Source organism: Uloborus diversus, chromosome 7 (assembly GCF_026930045.1).
Source record: "Uloborus diversus isolate 005 chromosome 7, Udiv.v.3.1, whole genome shotgun sequence".
Classification (NCBI taxonomy): domain Eukaryota; kingdom Metazoa; phylum Arthropoda; class Arachnida; order Araneae; family Uloboridae; genus Uloborus; species Uloborus diversus.
This window is the reverse complement of record NC_072737.1, coordinates 69,883,430-69,903,496: the sequence shown is the minus strand read 5'-3', so window position 1 is coordinate 69,903,496 and position 20,067 is coordinate 69,883,430. Positions and strand designations below refer to the sequence as shown.

At 30.5% G+C, this 20,067-nt stretch overlaps 1 protein-coding gene across 1 annotated transcript in view; it reads right to left on the bottom strand.

Annotated features, from left to right (window-relative positions):
• Positions 1-6,175: 6,175 nt before the first annotated feature.
• The window catches only part of LOC129225826 (ADP-ribosylation factor-binding protein GGA1-like), an 80,305-nt gene continuing 66,413 nt past the window's right edge, over positions 6,176-20,067 (bottom strand). Inside the window, exons 13-16 of the mRNA XM_054860340.1 lie at positions 19,593-19,807; positions 13,606-13,769; positions 8,874-8,984; positions 6,176-7,619 (exon numbers count right to left, since the gene is read on the bottom strand). Of these exons, the coding sequence (XP_054716315.1) occupies positions 7,524-7,619; positions 8,874-8,984; positions 13,606-13,769; positions 19,593-19,807 (586 nt within the window). The 3' untranslated portion in view covers positions 6,176-7,523. The remainder of the gene's footprint in view (positions 7,620-8,873; positions 8,985-13,605; positions 13,770-19,592; positions 19,808-20,067) is intronic.

The window sequence follows — 20,067 nt, the reverse complement described above, 5'->3', positions numbered from 1 at the left end:
CCCTAAAATTGGAGATATTCTATTTCCCACTTAAAAGGGAGCGCTGCATCACTCTCTTGATACCAGCTCTCTCTCTCTTAAGGTCAATTCAAAAAGGACAGCATGAAAACACATTAATGAAAACGGCACACAAAAAAGTAAAGCATGGACTTATGCATCACAGGAAACAGACAAAAACATAGGAGTGGGGGGCAATAAAAATGTTGCTTAAAAAAAAAATCCTGCTCCCCCCAGGAACTCGGTCCTAAATCCGCCTATGACTCACACACGCCTACGTGCATACACATAGGTCTGCGCACACACACAAGTCTACACTTACCACACACAACTATGCACACGTAACCGCCCAGGAGGAGAGGCAGGCTTGGGGGGGAGGGACAGGAACTGTTTCTAGAAACAATAACTCCAATGAGTAGGGTCCTGTCTCAGTTCGTGATTGCGAAAAACATAATTTGAATTCAAAATTTCAGAATTCAAATTATTTTTTTAAAATTTATTTAAAATTTTCTTTCTTCTGCAGATTGTAATTACTATATTGCTGATTTTTTTAAGTCAATTTATCAACACTTCGCCCTCATTTAAGGCAAAAATACTCACACACATGTATATATGAATAGTCGCACTTGTTGAAACGAGCCTTGATTTTACGAAAACTCGGATTTAGTTCGGAAATCGAAAAGATTTGGTTGGTACAAAGTTTATGGGCAACTCTTGTTTAACGGGCCAACCCCCGCTCCGCGCAGTAAGCAACATTTTTTTTTGTGATTCACAAAATTTCAATTTTGACTTTCAGTTTAAATTAATCCTTTCTTTGAAAAATTTGCTTGACACTCTGAAGTCAACCAAAGTTTAGCGACGAGTCATAAATCCTAAGAACAATTAATCATGACGAACATTTGTTTTTAAGTAGAGAAGCATTTGAAAATTATGTATTTGTTAACGCCAATCTTATGAGTTCTGAGACACACTTCCGCAAGATGTGGAGCGAATTCCGGTGGGCAAGTGTTGCTGGGACTCTACTTGAAACCCAAACAACTGTCAACACTTGATGGCTTTTGATGTGCCATCTTCAAACTTTTTTAGATGCCAGTTGAATATCATGAAAATTAAAAAAGAAATCAGCTACCTAAAGAGTCGAATTTCAATAATGCTCGGATAGGCGACAAATCATAATTGGTAGTTCAAATTTGCAACACTTGCCTGCAATGGTGCAGTGTGATTCGTGATATGAATAGGTTTTTGTGAACGATCTCTTTAATTCCTCGGCTATCCGTGAATAATTGAAATTCGGCTCATAGGTTGTCGATATCTTTTTAAGTTTTTATGATATTCATTTGGAATTTTGATTTATAAGCTGTCAAATCTGTTGTGGGGGAAATTTTGAATGATTTAAATGGCTATCTTTCACGCATGCGCAGTGAGGAATTAATTACATGAGCAATGAGAAGAAATATAGGCGATATAGTAAAAGCTAATCGTAAAAAACTGTATACCGCCTATTTCTTTTTCTCTCAATTTTTAATTTAAAATTTATAGGCTGCTTTAGAATTACTTTTACAAATCTTTTGAGCAGATGCGACTGCTAAAGCGATAGCTCTTCAGTGTAGTGATTCTTCTCTTTCAGTTTTCTAACTTTTTAAAAACTAAATCTTTTGCATATCAAAGGCAGAGCTTATTGTGAGTAATTCTTTGATATTCTTAAAAAATAACAAAATTGTTTCAAAAGAAAAAACCGTTTCAAGTTTTACACTTTCAATGCACCTTTTACTCTCAGTCAAACACTTTGAACTCTAATTTCCTTTAAATGAACGTACTCCACCACCCCTCTCTTTCTCATTATTATTTTTCTTTTGTGATGCTTTTGTCTCTTTTTCATATTTTGATTCAAAGAGTAACGTTTTCATAAAACCTTTTTCCTTCTCACAGCTAATCTTCACACACCCCAAAGTATTCTCTCTTCATCACAATGTGCTATAAATATTTACGCTTTTACCTGAATTACTCAATATTAAACTTAAACTATCTATGAGCAATGGCCTCTGATAAACAAGTTGAAAATTCACTATATTATTCTAAACACTGACTAAAACTTCAAAGTTACCTCGTGTACAGAAAACTAAATGAAAATGCTAGATTTTTTTTTCCATAAAAATTTTATTCAGTAATTATTATATTGTAAATAATTTCTGAATGTTTTACAATGCAGTTTTTTAAAACATTTAATTCCATTTTAAATAATTTTGTTTAGAACACTAACATAGCAAAAAAACTTGTACACAAGCCACAACAAAGCATAATGTAATCCATTAATAATACATTTGATTTTTTTTCTCAAAATTGTGAAACAAACTCAAAAGTTAGTATATAATGACAAACTATATAAAATATTTCTACATAATTTATTAAACTTGTCTTCACTTATTGCAATGCATTGGAATGTTTAAAAATAATTTATACTTTATACTTTCAAAAAATTCTGAATGAATATGCAAAAAAAAAAAAAAAAAAAAAAAAAAAACTTTTTTTTTTCCCCCAATAAATGAAAAATTGTACAATATTGCAAATTTAAAACTTTCAATATCACAATATTTGCACTTGTACAATAAAAAAAAAATTCACTTTAGAAATTTAAGATTTAATTTTACAATGACTTAGGTCTGCAAAAAAAAAAAAAAAAAAACCTTTTTATTATAAACAGCTCACATCAGTCCTGTTCAAATAAAACTAATCACAAGTTCATCTTACCAAATGAATCTAGCTGAAAATTGCATGTTCTTGTTTGTAGAGAAGTCAGAAATGTATAACTCGCAATGTAGATTGGTAACAAAAGCATTGCCCAAATCTCCAGAATAAATCGATTACAATTCTCATCCTACTTGACGTATAACCCTCTACTCAAGTTTTGGGTTAAGAGCATGACTATGAACAAGCGTTCTGTTGTTTTTCTATATTGTAGATAAATTCATACGTCATTGATTTTTTTTTTTATTATTGGGATACTCTTTATTGATTCCATATGTGTGGCCAAAAGTTTTATGGGGTAATTGAAATTTCATTACTTTTATCTACAGTGAGAATTCTTCAGTTATAATTGATAATGATAATAATAATGAAAAAAACAGGCATGGCTTCTTTTCAGAGATGTCTTGTCAGCACTTGATCGCAAGTTTGAAAATTGCTTTGCATTCTAAAGTACAATTAAAAAATTGCTATCCCTCTGGTGTAAAATCCTGATTTAATTTCTCCTCAATTATACAAGATTTGACAAATAAACAAAAAATAAATTTGTTTGATTCTAAAGAAAGAGTTTAAAAAGTGAGGAAGAATAAGTGGACCAGAATATAAAAAAAATAAATTCAAAAGAGGTTGGAGGACAAAATGGTTTATGTGAAAAGATAGTTTTATGGTGTACTGAATTTTTAAGACTGCTTCAGAAAAATATTAAATGTTGGGGCAAAAGATGATTGCTTTATGCATCATAAATTACTGCATAGACAAACCTTGGTCAATTAACAAAAATACACACTTAAACACACCTAAAATTCATAACTTGAATTAAATAAATTGAATGCAATAAAAACTTTCACGTTATTGTATGAAAGAAAATAATTTATAGACTATTAATTTAAAAAAAAGGTCTAGTTCTTTGATCCTTATGTTAAGAAGTTAAACTCTTAAATGAAATAAATTAAACCATTTTATTTTCAGTACCCTAAATCTGCTATTTCTTCTTCTTCTTCTTCTTTTTTTTTTTTTTTTTTTTTGAATTGCTTCAGTAGATATTTTCAAACATAAAACTATGTAAAAAACAAAAACTGAAATTAAAGGGAAAACATTTTTGTAATTTAATATTTTTTATTTTGCATATAATCTCCAGCATTTTTGTGAACAAAGGTGTTTTCCTTGGCTCATTTAAAATCGCAATTGTTATCTTTATTTAAGGATTAAAATGAAAGGTAATGAAGTATTGCTGATAAATTAGGCCACAGTTCATACACAAATTTTTTGAAGAGCCTGCAAATAATTTATAAGCAGAAAATATATTTCCATCATAAATAGATTTATGTTAGAACTAAAGTCAATTTTCATTCAAAAAGTATGAAGATAAAAAAAAAAAAATCAATAATAAGCAACCTAAAATTAACAGATATAAAGGGTGTTTCAAAACTCTTGGTAAATAGTTTAAGAAGTGATATCAGAGCTCATTTGGACATCATAGTTGTAAATCAAATCAAGTTATTAGTTCAAAAGGTGTCTTAATTCTAAAAATTTCCAAGTTTCCATATGATTCATTAATAAAATAATTTTATAAATAGGAAAAAGTAGTTTATGGTAGCCCCACCAACTGAGAAGAGGGCCTCTGCAAGGATTGCTGTTTGCTTCTGGGGTTGTCTAGCAAACATTAACTGTTTTTGATAATTTTATATGTTATTATTATTATTTATTTATTTATTTATCTATTTTATTTATTTATTTATTTATTTTTTGGATGTTTTAGAGCTTGTGCCTCACCATCAAAAGAGGTATTGCAATGATACAGATGCCATAATGTAGGATTTTTTCTGTTCTGCAATGTTTTTAGTGGCTTCAAATAATAGGAATGATACTTTTCAGTCTAATAATGTAAACATACTTGGAGATAGACCATGGTGTCTAAGTTAATTTCTGCTCCAAATGGGCTCTTATATCATCGGTACTTAACCAAGAATTTTGTAACCCCCTGTATATATATATAATTTTAAAATACCAAATAAAGAATAACATCTACTCAATTTCTCATTTTTGTGATAAATTTACTGATTTTTTTCCTCAAGTATAATGAAAACTGAAAATATAGTAGCTAATCATGAATTGTGCATTTATTGTTATCAAAGCTAAAAGTATATTTGTGGGCATTTGAAAAGCTGCGTTTTCCTGCAATGTATGAGATATTCCTTTCAGATCATGTTTTCTGTTTCAGCTTTATTTTTAATCTGACACACACATACCCAAAAAATAAAAAGAAAATAAATAAATTAATAACTCCAAATGAATCGATATTTTTTAGTAATTATGTCAATTTGATTGATCAATATTTAAATACTTAAATCAGCTAAAATTGAAAAGCTCATGCAAAAATTTATACTTTTACTATCTTCTTACAAGAACAAATATTGAAATCTACAGCCATGGAGTGTGATTAAAGCATGTTACCTTTTCTGCCATTTAGCCACTAACTGGGGAAAGGGCAATCATATCTTTAGTGCCATGTTAAACTTACGAATGTGAAAATTGGCACTTTTTAGGAGAGCCAAAACAATATTTTTTTTTCCACCTGGCACGTAACTTAAAGATAGATAACTTAAAGAGTAAGACTATTGTTTGAAGTAGTTATAAATAGTAGGTAGCCCTTTTTGAGCACTACAGCAACCCATCAAATTTGAAAAACGCGAATGGCGATTATTCACATTCGTTAGTTTAGCATGGTGCCGATGATATAAGGTGTCAAGATTTCGTTGTATTTAGATTTAGTTTTTACTACATGATTTTGAAATAATTCCAAATGATACATTCAAAACATAATTTGAGATAAACCGAAATTATTGAATATTTTGTGGAAAAAAAAGAAGTTCTCAATGATTAATGTTAAAATTAAAATCACTTTAGGCAGTAAAGTATTTTATATGGTAAAAACTATTTTCGTGGTGAATGGGTTCACTTGTTGCACATTAAATTTAAATTGAATGCAAGTAATTTTAATTTTTCTTATAATCCCTTATCCCTGCTTTGTTATGCCACAGTGTATACAAATGAATTAAAAAAGGCGGAAGGGGCAGAAAAATAAAACATACATGAATTTTGCATCATTCATGAATTTAACTTCATTTGAGAATAGTGTTTCATAGCAGAAATAGTTATCAATAATAAAGTGGCACATTTATAACAGTACACTTATAAAAATATATACTTATTTTCTTTAATAATATTTGAAGAAGTTAAATTTAACACTGACAAGTAACCTTACCCAAGTGTGAATCACCGATTGGAATAAAACTTTGTACATTTTTAGAACACTTAAAAACATTGAACCCATGATTTTTTTTTATTGGCAACAAACACCTTTAATAGGGAAAAATTCACCCCTAAATATTGGATAATATTATCCCATCACGGTGTAATATTGTATTATCGTACTTATTTATCGTAAGAAAATCATGTTATATATCAGTAGAAAGCTTTTTTTTTAAGCTGTATAATATTTTTTGCATTTTCTATTTGCTATAACTAGGAGAGAAGTTTCAATTATTTGTAAGAACACACTTTTTTTTTTTTTTGTATATTTTGAGTTCTTTTACAAACAATTTTCAAAGTAGAAAACTAAAAATTAGCAGGATTACTTATCTTGTCATGTGTGTCCTTCATGCCAAATTTTATTGAAATCGGAAATGGTGAGGTCAAGAAGGTGATTTTTCTGACATGGAATTAATTGCTCATAGGCAGCTAGCCATGAGATGGGGTAAGATTGCGAGGGATGGTTTACCCCTATAAATAGCATTTTCAGAAAAATCCTGAAACACGTCAACTTCAGTTTGTTAAGTTTTTTCAAAATTTCAGTCATTATTTGAATTTTCATAACTAAACTTTAAAATAAAATGTGTTTTACCCTCTAATTCTTAATTATTCAATATTTAGGGATAAATTTCCCCCGTTGAAGGTTTTTGTTGCCAATAAGAAGAAATACAGATTCATTATTTTAAAGTGTTCTATTGATGTGCAAAGTTTTATTCTAATCGGCGATTCATACTTGGGGGCATTCTTATTAGTCCATACTCTTAAACCAGATAAGCACGCATACAAATTCAAATTTATGAATTGTTCTTGTATACCTAATTTGATTCTGTGCACAAATAAACATTTATTTATGAAAAATATAGCCACAAAAAGATGAATTTAAAAATAAAATAACTTTTAGCATGGAGAAGGAGAGGGCAGGGGGGGATGCATTTTAACACAAAATCATGAAATATACAGCATGCCGACGAATTTTTTTTTTGTATTAAAAAATGAGCAAAAAAAAGGGGGGGGGGTCTAAAAAATGAATGCAGAGCATAAATCTTAGCAATTATATTTTGCAACACTAGCGCACATCATATTTCAGCAAATGAAATTAAAAACCTAAAACCCCATTTTGCTTGAATACTTTGTAAATAAAACATCACACATGAATTCTGGTATAAAACTAATCAAGCAAAAAATGAACATTTGTTGGCCTGCAACTTCTTATTTAAACTATAATTACAAAAAAAAGAGGAGGGGGAGGGGAGACAGCAGCAATGTGCATTGTAAGTATTAAAAAAAATCAAGACATTTTGAATAAATAAGATAATTTGATCAAAAAATTAAATTTATTTTTAAAAGTAAAAATCTTGTATAGTTGGTAAAACAAACAGCTAAATATAATATGTTTACATACACTGTACAAATAATAATTCAATATTTTTTGGATGTGAATAGACTTCATGCTTGAAACTATTTTGGTTGCGTCACCGCTGAGTTAAGAGACTGTCTACTTCTCCTACGTCTGTAAAATCTTGCCCATTAATTGTGTAGTTGACTTTGTATTTAAATCTAACATTATCCTGTAAATAAAGGATGATTCATAACTTACTTTTAAAATGTAGAAGGCACAAAAACAGATAATGCTTTAACCCTTTAAGCGGCCATGATGTAATATTCCTTCACTAAGAGATACATCCAAGAGTGGAATTTTACGTCGTGGCTGCTTAAAGGGTTCAAGTCAACAATATTCTACTTAAAAGTATGTTCAAAATTGTTTCAGACAATGACGACATTCCTATGACAAATTGTGACCCTGTGGCGACAATCTCGCACAATGATAGAGGATTGCTTTTTTTAGAGCAAACACATTCAAACCAAAATGCAGGGATTCCGCAAAATTAGTTTTGTTCCTCGCATAAAATTAGTCTGCATTGAAATGCCCAATCTTTTTGCATCTCTTACAGGAATTAAAGGTGACCTAATTATAGTCAAAGATCAACTTCACAAAAAGTGCAGGAAACATCACTTCTGCGAATTTTCAATTTTGCTAAATGCATGAAAATTAACGCTCATTTTCTGAAAATGAATGTAATAATGTGACAATAAATAAAAAAAAATCGAAATTTTATCGATATAAATTCAAAGTAAAAGCAACAATTAACCAAAATCATAATAACAAAAAAGAATGATTTACAAAAATTGAGTTTTAGGTCCCACAACTGCATCACTGTTATCACTGTTACCTGGTTTTGAAAATTCTCCATGAGTAAAGCAATTTCTAATTGTTTTTCTGAGACACTGCCCCATGACATTAACAAACCTTGGGCTTCTAAAATGTGTTTTAAGGCATATGTGCTATGATTTTGAGAGTCCCCCATATTTTCTAGTACTCTTGAGCACAATTTTTTTTTGTAAAAATTCAGTTATAGTTTGGATCGAAGTTTTATTTATTTATTTTTTTGCACTTTTTTGTTTATTTAAATAAAATTTTCTTGAATTGATAACAAAAAAGGAAGCTTTGATTACAAAAAAAAAAAAAAAAAAACTATGATTTTTTTAATGTAGTTATACTAACCAGACAAAACTTAGCAATTCTGATAACATTAAAAGACTGATAACATAAGCTGTGATTGCCTGAAGCAACGTCCACAGTAGTACATTGAAAAAATAAAATAAATAAAACAATGAATAAATAACATTGAACAAATCTAATTTTGAAATATCCCAATTTGCTCAAACATTAAAAAGCAAATATTATAAAGCTTTAAAAATTCCACAGAAATCTATTCTGGATAAGATAATTTGAATTGAGTTAATTTATGACAACAACATACCTTCTGAGGGTTAGCTAACAACATAACTTGTGTGATAGCAGCAGGGGGCAGTATAGGATTATGAGATGGTAGATCAGTAGCAGATGGTGGCTGTAGCTTAATTTTCATAGACTAAAAAAAATCATAAAAACACGCATTTTATATTATATGAAATCATACATCAAAACAATTTAAGTGCAACAGTTATAAGTTTGTTGTTTTAAGTAAAAGGTAAATTGACACCTGCAAAAAATTTGAATAAATAATACGGAATAACGAAATAAAATGCCTTTTTTATTTTTTTAAGGCATAAAATGAGTTCATGGATGAAAAGTCATCTAATAACAGAAAACGAAATTCTTTGTAACCTGGGCTTAATTTATAACAAAAGAAGAGAAGAAGATCCATAGCCCCCACACTTTATTTGTATACGTAAATTGCCTCAATTCCGCTTAAAATGGTAAAATTGAAAATAAGTGCAGAAGCTCAGCGCCCATGAGCTCCTATGCAAATAGATCCCGATTTGTAACCTTAAACTAAACCACAACAACTCCTATTATTCGAGACTATTTTAATGTTTTTATGCTTTAAATAAAAGCAGGGCCATAACCAGACTTTTGTTTTGGGGAGGGTTTTTACCAAACATATTTTTGGTAATATCTGTACGGGGTGTCCCAAAACAGCCGCATAAACTCTGCACAACTAAATTCCTCATTGGGAGTACATAAAAACTGCCCTAAGAAGAGTTTCTGTACAATCCATAGTTTACGAGAGAAAATACAAAAAACAAAGTATGATCTCACTGCCGGTGCAAGAAACACACATCAGCAGCAGTATACGTACATTATTTACAGCAACAAATACGTGTAATGACGTTTTAAACCTTATTGTCTGGAAAGATATGAAAATAACTGTTGTTAATGTGTCCAATAAAGTGTTTTTTAATTGCATCGGCAGTGACGTCATACTTTGCTTTTCATATTTTTCTTGGTAAACTATGGATTGTACAAGAACACTTCTTTGGGCAGTTTTTATGTACTCCCAACGAGGAATCTAGCTGTGCAGAGTTCATGCCGTTGTTTTGGGGCACTCTGTATAATCAATCAAATTTGATTTTATTGAATCTTGGTAGCAACAGGAACTGCGAAAAAAAGTTCCCTGACTTTTCCCTGATTAAGTTCACCAAATTTCCCTGATTTACATTACCAATGATAATGGTTTCCTTCCTTTGCTCTACTTGAAATCCATTGTATGTTTGTATAAAATGCAGTATTTTAAACGTCTTAAGTTGTGTAAAATTGATGAACTAAAGACATATTTTAAAAAAATGCTACTTTTTTAACAAAATGGTAAAAAAAACATATCAAATTTTTTTTTTTTTTTGAAAAAAAAATTACAAAAAAGTACATTAAATTTTTCTACATGGAAAGATTATAGAAAATTTGAAAAAAGTACTTTACTTCTAGAAACCACTTAGCATAAGAATGTATTAGAAGAAAAATTAAAATCACTCTTAAAAACATATGTGTATTTATGGTAGAACGAAGAAGTAATTGAAATTATTTTGAACTAAATTTTCAAACAGTATAATAATTGTTGCAAGAATAATAAGTAATAGTGAAAGAATGGAAGTAATGTAATTATTCTTATTTAACTAATTGACATTTATGCAAAACAGATGAAACCTTTTGACATCCATTCATAGGGAGCTTTTCTCTAATCAAGAACATAGGTTTTAATGAATGAATACAGCATTTTAACAATAAAAAATAAAGATATTTACTTAAGTACACAAGTTAACTCTATTTCAAATGATTTAAGTATGTAACAAAAAAACCTTAGATTGCTTTTGTAAGAAACAACTTTGAAATGCAAGGGGAAAAAAAACAGAAAAAAAAGCAATTAGTCAACTTCAAAATATATAAAAGAAGAATACAACTTGGTTATAAAATAAAAGAAACATTTAAGTCTGAAGAAAAGAAAACCTTTATCATCTGTGGTGACAGCAAATAGTATAGTGGCAAAAATCTAAGTTTTTTTTATTGAAAGTTCAATTTTAGCAATTAAATTAAAAACACGAAGAAGTAATAGCTTTTAAGTTTTTACCAGTATTAATTCAAAAACCAAAGATTTCTTCTTGAAATCGTGATTACAGTACGCTAATCACTTCGAGACAATGGAATAAAGGCAAAGGAGCTAAGGCGTTAATGAAGGCTTCTTCTTCGCCTGTATGGTTGTTTATTTTACGTCGCATTGAAAGCATGAAAGAAAATTTCAAGCTAGGTGAAATAAACAACCTAACAGACACAGAAGCAATCTTAGAAAGTTCATCCTGCGGTTAATAAATAAGATTCAATACTTTGACGTTGAGGAAAAAATATTTAAAATTATGCAGCAGTGTATAATCGCACCTCATTAATTTTACTTTTTTTGAACTGATAATTGGCAGAAAATGCGTAGGGAATTTGGATACTTAATTTTGTAAAGCAAAAAAAAAATTTTTCTTCATAAAATCAATTTTTCCTGATTTTTTGTTATTTTTTCGAAATTCCCCGATATTTCCCTGACTTTTCCCTGATTAATAAAGTTCCCTGACTTTTCCCTGATCTCCCTGATCTGTCGCCACCCTGTGAATATTCTATTGATTTTTGTTGCAATTTTAAGCAAATGAAAAAGATGATGTATTTATTTCATGATGAAAAAACATCTAGTGTGTGCAGTAACTCCTTTGTACCACTATTAATTGATGTATTTTCTATAACTCAAAAGAGTAGATCCACATTCATGTATAAGTGCATTCGAAGTAATGCTTCTTATAGTAATATGTTTTCACAATAACTAAATAGGTTAAATACAGAACTTGGACCCCTCAAATTTAAAGAAGTTCGATGATTTTAAATATTTTTTGTATGAAATGATGTTTGCAATAACTACAAATAAAATAATATAAAGAAATTTAATTGAAAAATAAATGATATGATAGTACATTAAAAGTTGCACAACTTTTCAATAAAAATTTAATTTCTCAAAAGAAATTGAAAAAAAAAATGAATTTAAAAATTTAAAAAATGAACTGGTAATTATAATTTTTTCAGCAAAAAAGTGATGAAAAGCACTTTTTGGAATACTTTTGAAAAGTTTCAGAGGGGGTTTGTACCCTAAGACCCCCCCCCCCTGCATACGGCCCTGAATAAAAGTTTATTTACTGGGTTCCGTTAATGTAGTAAAGATACAGAAAAATGGAAAGAATACAGTCAAAACTCCAACTCTACAGCGGATATTAATGAAATATGGTTTGATTTTATTTCAATTCATTTTTTTTTTTAAATATTATTTGATTTGAAATGAATAAGAAGACAATTCCTAATTTAGTTATTAAAAGAGAACTCATAGAAGATGAATATCTTTTTTCTCTTTCTAGGTGGGGGGAGAAAAAGAACTACTGAAAGCAGAGCACAAAAATGGTGCCACTGCTAACTTCATGTCTTTTCCTCATACAAACAGCAAAAGGTTGCACTGAAAAACTGTCTTCACTTTGTTCTTAATATGTAAAAATTTAAACTTCAATACTTTTTTTTTACATTAAAAAGTTTTACATTACATCTGCTTCTGCATGATATGCCTTAGATGTCTGCTTAAAATGTATGCTTAACAGTACGCAGTGGGGTGCTCCTTAAAATGAACTCTTGAAATTTTTATGGGGCACCTTCCTATTTTGGTTTATATCCTAAAATGAGACTCATTAATATTTTTTACTTATAAAAAATGATTTTTAGAAGTCTTAACAAAGTTCAAAGTTTTCAAAATTCAACATTTTTTTCAATAATTTGAATAATAGTACATCCAACCGATAAATGTGTTACAAAAGTACAATAAATACCTCATCTTATTAAAATTTGATTTTTGAAAATTTGGTTGAATGTTGTTGATAGTTATTTTAAGAGATTGACAACATGATGTAAAGCTCTAAGTGGTCAGTTGGTAGGGTTTCAAGGTGCAGAAAAAGCATCAGCACTAATGTCGCATACTCATGCTGCAGATCAAGCTCCTTTTCGCATTGTGTGCGAGTCCAGGTGCCCACCTAATAGAGCCACATGAAAGACGTGATACCATGTCAGGTGATTTCACTATGCCGGCGAAAGGTTAGGGCTTTTTACAGATCCCCATTGGAAATGGTGGAAGTAGGGGGGGGGGAGAAAAAGGTATTTTACAAAAAAATAATAACTTGAGTTTACTTCTGAAAGTCAAAAACTATTACTTAACATTTTAGTTTTTATTTCAAGTAACTTGCTGTGATCATATTATGCTATTGAAGACAGCAAAAGTGAACATTAAAAAGGAAGGTTAAAAGGAAATGTAAAAGAAATCTACTTATCAAAAGAATAAAGAAATGCTGCTTTGGCTAATCGTGCAAATTGGAAAATATTTCTGTATATGGTCTCTTTATCTTAATTCAGTGCCCGCCTAAAAAGTCCTTTTCAAGGTAGCACTCATTTCAAAATTTTAAACTATGATGTGAGACTAATTCTGAGGATATCATTGATGCTTTTGAAATCAACAATATGGCTACAATAATCACACAATAATCCACATATGAAATAAAATTAGTCAAAAATCATTTGTACTACAAAACAAAAATAACAAATACAAATTACTCAATCATTAGAAAATGTTTTCATCTTACATTTAAAAAGCAAATTGAAAATACTTCTACAAAAATGAGAAAGCAAAATAAAGTTTCTGTAAAATATACCTTAGGAACGGCAGCTTGAAAGCTAACGTTTTTTACAGGACTAGAATTTTTGCTCATAGTAGAAACAACCATTACAGATACATCAGCATGAGGGGAGTCTTTGCCAAAATGTATCACAACAGTCAACCCATTTTTTTCATGTAATGTCAACGGCGATAAAGAGCCTAAAAGTTATCATAAACAAATAGATTTTTAGAAAAGAGTAACACAAAAAGATTATGTGTGCATACCGCACGAAAAAAATAGTGATATTAATAAACTATTTAAATCGGGTTCATTGCACGTTTAAAGATAAAAAAATTTCAAAACTCAATGGAAAAGCCTTCATATATTCATCAATGTATTGAAGAAACCCTGCAGTTTTATTTATTTTTACCCTAATTTTGATACGATTTGATTCAATTGTTTTTTATGAAAAGAAAAAAAATATTCAAAGTTGATATATTCAGTTTATTCAAGAAATGTATGAATGTTAAAAATAATTTTCTACTACTGCTGCTAAAACAAATATTATTATGGCCACAGGGATGAAATTAAAGATTTGTACTGGCAATCAAATCAATACAATTAAACCACCTACACAAACTTAATGTAATTGAATACAAAATATCATAGTATTTTCTCTTTAATATGAACATTATTTCAATCTCTCTAGCTTGAAACTTTGCTCACTGCAATCATTTAATTTGTTTAAAAAGTATGGACTAGGATTGAAAACTTGATGTATTCAAAGTGATAACTCTTTTACATGAAGGATTGCCATACAGCGTTAGAGAGAGGCAGTAGTAGATTTTCATTTGGAAATCTTTAACTGAAAAACTACTAGTCTCCTTATGGCCCTGAATGAAAAATATAGATCAATATTGCTGTGCTAAGCCCAAAAGTTGTATCTGCATCTAAGTTCAAAATGAGAAATTGCCTTTTAATCCGTTCTGAACGAACGACGCGTTTCGTCAGCGCTAGGTGGTTCTTCAGAGACGAAAAACGCATCCGTACTAGGGGTGCGACATCAATGTCGATGTTTCAGAAACATCGATGTTTTTAACATCGATGTTTTTCTTTCGATGTTTTTGGACCATCGATGTTTTGGTTTCGATGTTTTTTCGATGTTGATGTTTTTGCATTTTAATTGAAAATTATCATAAAATTTACTCCAGTTCTCTCGCTAGGTAATTAAGTTTACTTATAGAGTTGCCAAATAAAAAAAAAAATCTTTTTTTTTTTTTTGCTCCCATTTTATAAGATCAATTTTTCTGTGTAGAGGATGATTTTTGGGAAGATCACTACAAGATAGTAAAGGATTAACTAGAGAGTGAGGAAAAGGTCAAAGCTATTGGAAGAACCTAACACTGGTAGTCTGGTGCCAGAACTTGCAGTCTATTTCAAGGCCCCAGTTCTTAAACTAAAGGGATATCCTATATGTTACTAGGGTGAAAACATAGGTGGATTTAGGACTGAATTCCTGGAGGGGGCGGGCAGGATTTTTTTTTAAAAACAACATTTTTATTGCCCCCCCCCCCCACTCCTATGTCTTTGTCTGTTTCCTGTGATGCATAAGTCCATGCTTTACTTTTTTGTGTGTCGTTTTCATTAATGTGTTTTCATGCTGTCCTTTTTGAATTGACCTTAAGAGAGGGAGCTGGTATCAAGAGAGTGATGCAGCGCTCCATTTTAAGTGGGAAATAGAATATCTCCAATTTTAGGGGACGGGGGGTTTCTCCCCCGGAGGAAATTTTGTAAAATGGATATGAAATTCTGCATTTTGAAGCCTTATAAAGGTTAATTGGATAGAGATAGAAATTGATAACTAGATTATACAGTTGTACAGTGTTGCTCAAACTTTGTAAGAAACAGCCATTTTATGTTTGAAAGAAAAAATAAACTAGTTTTCTCATGGCAACAACCTTTTTTTAATTATAAGTAGTGCAGAAAACGAAAAGGAATAGAGGTAGTGTATCATTTTTTTTCCTGGCTAAACAGATTAACAATATGCAGTAAAGTAATTGGAGCCTACTTTGCTTAGGATTTTCAAAGACTTATCTAATTATTTTCAAGGACTCGAGAATAAATAAAATTATTTAACACACTTCATTTCTACTTCCCAGTCTCTGGTATTTTAGTACTTGATTGTAAATTTTTGCAGTCCTGTTCTAACTTTGCGAGAAATAGCTATTTTAACTTTAAAAGAAAAAAGAAACCATAGCTTTCTCATGACAACAACTTTTCTTCAGTTGCAAGTGGGGCAGAAAACGAAAAGAAATAGAAGTAGTGTATTTTTTTTCCGTGCTAAACAGATAGACAATATGTAGAAGAAGTAAGATAAAAGCAATCAATGCAAAAGAATTTCCAAAATACTGCACTCGGGATTGAATAAATAGCAAGATATGAAACATGTGAGTCACAAAAATTTATTTCACATAATATGTTACAAACGTGAGAACCATGATTTTTACATTTTTAATACAGGATGTGGCAAGGAGCTGAATTTAACATATGTTGGCATTCCTCCCCCCTCTACCATTTGTTAGAAATTTTAAAACTTAAGGTTTGCAGCCACACGTTTCCAAATATTCAAGGTTTTCAAGCACTTAAAAATGAAATTAGTTTTTTCAAGCAATTTCCATTTTTTAAGGAACAAACCATGAATTTTTTTTTTCTTTGGGAGTTAGGGACCCACTTCAAAGCAGGGGCCCTAAGCAACAGCTTGTTTATCTTATAGGCAAATTCGACTCTATTTGTAATTCACTCCTACCTGTAAATTTTTGCTTGATTTTTTGTAGTTTTTACGAAAATTCGTCAGTTTTTACGGTTAAAGGATTTTTACGATTTTACCAATCTTAATTAGGTTTTTATAGACTTTTATAAAATTTCAGCAAAATTTTCCAAAACTTTTGATGACTCAATTATTTAGATTTCAATAATGACAAGGACTGACTCACTTAGACTTAGATGATTATGACTTACCTTACTTTTTAAACAGTATTTATAAAGTAAGTAAAATTGTATTCTCCTTCTAAGTAAAAAGATTCATTTAATCAGAACTCTCAGATAACTGAAACTTATTCAGTTTGCGATAGTATTTATTCTCTTTTGAGAGAGAGAGAGAGAGAGAGAAGGAAAAAAATATTATGTTTTTCAGAATTTCTCAAAAGGCCAATTAATATACTAAGAACATAAACATTATGCACAAATAAATACTTGAAATGAGGACACAAATCATAACGAGTAGATCGTTCTGTTAGCACAAATGGGGGAGGGGGGAGATTTTCCCCTTTGCTTTAGGTTCTAATTTATAAAAATAATCAATTATTATAAGTGTTGCAGCTGAATGCATAACTCGTTTAGCCTATATTTCCATTTATATACTTGTCCAAATGGTTTTCAGTCAAATAGTGAATTTAGACACATTTTCAGCACCCCAATGACAGTTGTACTATTTGTATTTAATGTTCTTTTTTTTTCCCTTTACTTCCATCAGAAAAGGACATTTGCTTTTCTCTTCATTTTCATTGAACTATTCAAAAAAGAAAAAGTCATGGTTTGTTTTAAGATTTTGGAAGATGTGTTATTACTACATAAAGTCCTCCCAAAACTGGGGGGGTCATTGCCCCCCTCTGCTCCCCCATAAATCCGTCCATGGGTGAAAATTATAACTGGTAAGAAAGAGTTGGTAGAAGTTGCTTTCAAGTGTTTGATAGTGATGGCAACTTCTGTTCCATTGGAAAGAGATGTTTCTCTGACTGGTGGGATAGTCTGCGAAAAGAGAAATGCGCTTTTAGGGGACAAAGTAAACAAACTTTTTTCTCCAAACTGTCAACACCAATATTCCGGGTAACTTATCGACTTCCCCCAACAAGTCGTTCCTCTATTACTTACAATTTGTGTTTAATTAATAACTAACAGTACAACACATATTTCTTGTTCTTAAAAATAATTGTTAGAATTAATTTTGTATTTTTAACATAATTAGCACAACTTTTTCTCATCATTAAACTGATGGTAAGTGCTATGATATTTTTCTTAGATGCTTTTTTGATGTAAATTTACTTTTAGTTTCATTCAGTTTGAAAGTATTTCCTTATTACTATAACTAGTTGTATTAATCGGTGCTTATCTTATTATCAATTTTTGCCCTACTATAATACCAAGATATTGCGAAATTATTCTTAGTAAATTATTTTCAATATATTCGTCGGATACGTATTTTTTTGTATTGCTTAAATTAGTGTAGTATATTCAAAAATGTATGTTATACATTGATAAAAAGATCGATGTTTTAAAACATCGATGTTTCTTAGTCGATGTATCAATACCATCGATGTTTTGATTTCTAACATCGATGTTTTGCTATCGATGTCGCACCACTAATCCGTGCATTACGGTAAGTAGTACGCAGGCCGGCCTAACGACGCTATTTTGCGTTTTGGATTTGGAATGAAATGTTTACTATTAGATGGCGTTACTTATCCATGTTTCGTTCAAATGATTGCTCTCCTGCATTAGTATTTCTCTCTCTGACGTCAGAATGGGGTCTCTCAAGTGTCTGTGATTTATTGGATTTCGTGAAAGAAAATATAACATGTGCTTGTGAGTGAGAAGGGAAACGTATACTCATTTTGAAGTGGCTCTTTTTAGTTTCGGTTCCATTTATAATGGAATTGGAGGGGAGATATTCTAGCAAGGGGTTTTACTTTTATGTTCATTTGGTAGCCATGGTGAACACGTTATCTTTCCGAGGAGGAAATATCTGAATTTATGACTGATCCATCTGTGGATCTTTTGGGTCACATTGAAACAACTATAAATTATTTTTGTTGGAGTTCTTCATACAGTAGTTATTTTCGAATATCATACGCTGAAAAAGAAGGCAAAGAACTTAGACGGAGATGTGTAATTTGCTCAAAGCAGAATAAAAGACTTAATACTACGTATGAGTGTAAAATGCTCAATGCGTATTTATCTGTGCTTTGAAATTTTTCATGCGGCTTTAAAATATTAATTGTTACAATATTCTTCAAGTATTTCATAATATTAAGCAGAAATATTTTTCCTGTTTTGCAGAAAATATATTGTTTAATTTTGGTACTTTTAGTTATTGTAAAAAACAATATGTTTTGCATTTTTATTGTTAAATATCAATAATTTACATCCAATTTTTTGTTATGATTGAAATTTTGATATATTTTATCATATATCAAAAAATGGTTTCATTTCTGCTTAAAGTATACATTTTACCCATTATTATGTATGCATACTTTCCGAAATTGCGTATTAGGCTTAGCGGGAGAAATTGCCCCGGCCTGTGCGCACAGTCCGCGTGTAACAGCTGCCATCCTGAGGGAGCGCTATCTTCTGCAAACTGCAGTCCCGAACGGGTTAAGGTTGTGTGTCTTCATGTATTTGATACAGATGCAACTTTTTCAAGATTTTTAAAAACGTATTTCCCATTCACAAATGACCATAAAACATTGCATTTAGGTAAAATATGTGACAAAGAATCAAATGGTAACCGTAACTCAATTTTGATAAAAAGTGCATAAATGACTTTTGTGCTTAGCAGGGCAGTATATAGTTCAGGGATTTTTGATCTGTGGAGCGTGTTTCCCTAGAGAAGCACAGAATTATTGTAAGATGGCATGCAGCTCCTACAAAAATCTTTGAACAATGGTGTTGGAAAATCAGAGTAAGCAAAATGAGCAAAATCAAGATGCAATTGCTTGAGTAAAAATGTTAGAAGCAGAAAAAAATGTGAATAGATAAATGTAATGTACGGGAAGAAATGACATTCACAGCATTAAAGAAGTTCGGGAGTAGAGAACGAGGGGAAAATGTTAAATCTGTGGGAGACGTTAAATCAAGGTTCTATTGTACAAACTATAGCAAATATGATATGATTTTAATAAAGACATCAAACTAGCATTCACCACATGATTAATTAACTTAGAAAAAATGTATACAACAAAAATAAAGCTCAAACACCAAATTACCGGGTTGCACAGATTCCAGAGGCACAAACATATCTTTCAGTGACAAAATACTATGAGCTGGACTGGACGATGGTGATAATCTATCTGGTGAAGATGATTTAATACTATTGGAATCAATAAGTGAACATTTAGATGACAAAGAGTTTGAGACACTTTCAATGTTTTGGGCTTTCTGTTCTTGTTTCATTTGACTTAATGGAACTTTCTGGGGTGTACTGAAAATGAAATACAAAAATAATTAAAATTTTCAGTCTTAATTAACACACACTTACACACACAAAAAAAAAGATTCATAAAATCAGGGTTTTTTTTTAATTTAAAATTTTTAAATACTAACTATACAGAAGCAATTGGAAATACGAACAAAACACTTTTTGATGATATTTAATGAAAATGTATTTCCTTTGCTTATTTACTTCTTAAATACACATTTTTTTTATTGTTAGTATTATTTTTTAAATACTAACTCCTCTCC